Source organism: Dendroctonus ponderosae, unplaced genomic scaffold (assembly GCF_020466585.1).
Source record: "Dendroctonus ponderosae isolate FM_Combo_2020 unplaced genomic scaffold, Dpon_F_20191213v2 Dpon_F_20191213_863, whole genome shotgun sequence".
In the NCBI taxonomy this organism is placed as follows: Eukaryota; Metazoa; Arthropoda; class Insecta; order Coleoptera; family Curculionidae; genus Dendroctonus; species Dendroctonus ponderosae.
The window spans coordinates 1,335-5,161 of NW_026019079.1; the positions used below are offsets into that span (position 1 = coordinate 1,335).

The 3,827-nt window shown below is 33.1% G+C and overlaps 1 protein-coding gene across 1 annotated transcript; it reads left to right on the plus strand.

Moving 5' to 3' along the window:
* Window positions 1-2,292: 2,292 nt before the first annotated feature.
* On the plus strand, window positions 2,293-3,798 carry LOC125505551 (dehydrogenase str4-like). The gene is made up of 3 exons (XM_048669548.1): window positions 2,293-2,527; window positions 2,588-2,927; window positions 3,523-3,798. Exons 1-3 carry the CDS (start codon window positions 2,340-2,342, stop codon window positions 3,745-3,747), a joined length of 753 nt encoding a protein of 250 aa, XP_048525505.1. The 5' UTR covers window positions 2,293-2,339; the 3' UTR covers window positions 3,748-3,798.
* Window positions 3,799-3,827: the final 29 nt, after the last annotated feature.

Genomic DNA, 3,827 nt, shown 5'->3' on the forward strand with positions numbered 1-3,827 from the left:
CAGTTTCCTCAATTTAGTGTAATAAGCGCTTAAAAACTGTTGGCTTAGGATGATTTATTTCAGGAAACTTTTGAGAATAAACTCGAGAAGCCAATAAACCAATTTTTATGACATTCTCCATGGGTTAGATACATTGGAACCTTTATTAGCTATTTTAGAACTACTTATTAGAACCTTTTATAGCTATTAACATACATCAACATTGCATTTCCCGGTAAGTTAAAAAATATGGGGTTGTATTTAAATTAATCAAGTTAGAGCCACTTAAAGTTCTTATTTGATTAGTTTAAATTTGTGGACACCCTGTATAACATGTTAAGTTTATTATCATTGGGATATAAAATAGTATATCTTGTTACACTCCAGTATAAATTACGCTTACATAACTTAAATACTTATTAGATTAGATTTTGATTAAATTCGTATTATTTAAAAAAACCTTAAGATTTAGGTATTATAAACCTTATTAAAATAGACACTTATTTTGTTCAGCGAATCCAAAAATGCAATAATATACAGGACATTCCTTTCAGTCCAGGACAGCAACTTTGGTACCTATAGAGGTTTTTTGACACCCAAAAATATTTTTAAAATGTGCGCTCGGTAAGCGTCGCACAATTCATAAAATAATACTTTTTAAAAATCAAACGGTTTAGCCGCGAACTTCCGTGCCGTATAGCGTGAATAACCCTGTATACAGGGTGTCGCAACCTGTACCCTACAAATGGATGGGACATCATTTGAAGCCAATTTTTTTCATAAATGTTTGTCCAGTATTCATGGACTACATAATGCAAACAACTGATACCTTAATTCTTTACACGGCACTATAGGGATTTAAAAATAAGGTAAAAACCAATGTGGGATTATAGCGCTAATTTCGCAGCCGTTAAAGTGTCAGCTTAAAAAATCCTTCCTAAGAATAAAATTTTTACTACCATTGCGTACTTACAAGTCTTAAAAGAAATTCTAGAATGTATTGCTTGTTTGTCGGCGTATATCACGACGCCCGTTCCATCTCCGCAGCAAAAGTTTCTAAATTAAATTGAGTAACTCTTGTTTTGCGGATAAAATTACAACAGTGCTACTATTCAACAAAAAAGAGTAAGAAAAAAATAAGAGCAATCTTGCACAATTACTAAACCAATAAAACAGTTATATGGTAGCTAACCGGGATTGTCAAAAATTTAAAGAAAGCGGGAGTATTTAATATGATAAGTTATGCATTGTCTTTTGTATGATATGAATCTACATTATATTTACAATATTGTTCACATATTACCATTTATACAGTTCAACATAATATAGATACAGTTATTTCCAGCGGTTCATAAGTATACAAGAAATGTTGTAAAAAATAAAAATATCTTTAAGACAATGGTAGGTCTATGACCAGATTAAAAATCTCCAAATTTAAACAACTTAAAATATTATATTTATATCTGAAAATAACTTTCGGGTTTTCAATTAATGCGATTCATTATTATTTGCAGCTATACATAAATGATCATTAATATCGTGCAAGAAATGTGGACGTACTTCCTACCCAACTTCATACAATAAACTTCATAATCGAAAAAAAATAGTTCTTGTTGAAGTGTAACTTCTTAACAACAAACTGAAATCCAAAATTCAAGTATTATTTGCTTTTGTTTGCTGTTTTGAAAAATTATTATGATGTATTTTTAGTCTATTTCAATATATAAATAACAATAAAATAATAATATAAACAATAAAATGGTAGGAAATTAAAATGCTAATGTAATTTCGTGTTTTCTGTATGATTTTGCATTGGATGAGTTTATCGCGGTTTTAGGTGGTCGCTATATTATACCACCTCCTTAAAACCCTGAAAACTCATCAGCTTCAAGGAATGGCCACAAGCTTCTCTTTCGATGTTCTTGATATTATGTCATCTAATTGTTCAGATGTTTATCCTTTTCTATTAATATCCAATTGGTAACGTTATAATTAATACCTGGTTGAATTTATAGTGAATTTTGGAAATAACGAACTAGTTTGAGGACATTTTCAGGTCACTATTTACCGTCCATTTTTTTTTTTAGTTCTTGTCGGACATTCTGAATGAATGATGAAACTAGCATTTATAGATTCGAAACCAATAGAAAGTTAAAAGCTGTTTCATCATCCAACAACCACATCATCCAAAAACAGAAAATCCTAAAATTATTTCGGACATGCTAAAGCCAATAAAATAAAGCATGTTATAATCTATATCTAACTAAGACTTAAAATATATTTTTATTAAACTACGATATATACTTACCTTTATCGCTGATGTGGTATTTATTTTTAAACGAATTTCTTTTAGGACTAACATGTCCCTTTATAATGGAACATTGGAAGAAAACCTAGATTTATGGAACGAAAATAAACGACCCCTGACAGCGTCTGGTTCCATACAAGCTATAACATTTTACAACTTTGAAGGAAACACTAGCACCTCTCCAGATATGGAGGCATTTATTGCAGGGCCACCATCTGTTTCATCGAGTATTGGCTCTCTGTATGTGGTTTCACCATTAATCAGGCTGCATTTGCTATTTTAACAGTGATGTTTTTAAAGGTTTGCTGACGAATACGCATCTCCATACGACGTGTTGAACGCATCGACAGACCTTTCAGTAGAACTGGTTTTACTGCACCAGCTTTCCCGAGGAACGGTGACTTTACAGTCCAGCGATCCCAGTGATTACCCAATCATAGACGTGAATTATTTCGCTGAGGATGAAGATTTGGAGGTTTTCTATCTCGGAATACAAGAAGCATTGAAACTGGAAAACACAACAGCTTTTCAACGACTTGGGGCCACTGCCATCTATATTGATGTCCCCGTTTGCAATGATGCCTATGATAAACTGTCCAAAGACTGGTGGCTTTGCACCGTGCAGTATTACTCGATTTCGGTGAGCATAATGTTGAGATATACCTATTGAAAGATTGAGTAATTTCTATAATTTGGTCTAATAAGTGTATGAACATAATTTCCATGAATAACAAACAATATATACTTTAAATAATAGGAATGGGTGAGTACACACTGGATGGAATCAAAGAACCGGTCTTTTTGTATTGAAGTGTGTAATTTCTTGTCTTTTTTAAGCCTTCAATGGTACTTGGCCAAATGGGATCAAATGTACCTTTCAAGGCTACCTCTTCTTGAGACTACTTTGCCAATCATTTAACACGTAATTTGGTTTTGATTTATAAATCATTGGGTGCCAAATCAAAATTTGAAGAAATACTCGAAAAATGCGCGTCGCTCGCGCTTCTGTCGCGGTATGACTGTGTTGACATCGCGTTATGTCTAGACCCGGCATAATGTGAGTGCAATTTATCACGACTTTAACAAAAAGAAATCAACTCCTTTACAATATTTATCCCAGATTTCAGATATTGCGGGGTAATTCAGCATTTTTCACACATTGCTGCTATATTTCAACAATACTTAGAGCCTTCTAGAAAAATTATATTTTAATTATTTTTTCGTAACTTATGTAGACTCTTCATCCGGTGGGTACAACCGCTATGGGAACAAATACATCTACCTCTGTAGTGAGTTCCGAGCTAAAAGTGCATGGAATCGATCAACTAAGAGTGGTCGACGCTGGAATTATGCCGACCACAGTGTCTGGACATACAACGGCCGCTGTAGTCATGATAGCTGAAAAGGCTGCTGATTTAATTAAGGCAGACTATGGCTATGTTAACAATACGGCAATTTAATTTCAATAAACTGGAATGTATAATCTATTCAATAAAGCTAAATCGATTCAACAAATTATCATTATTGCCTAGTACTTTTT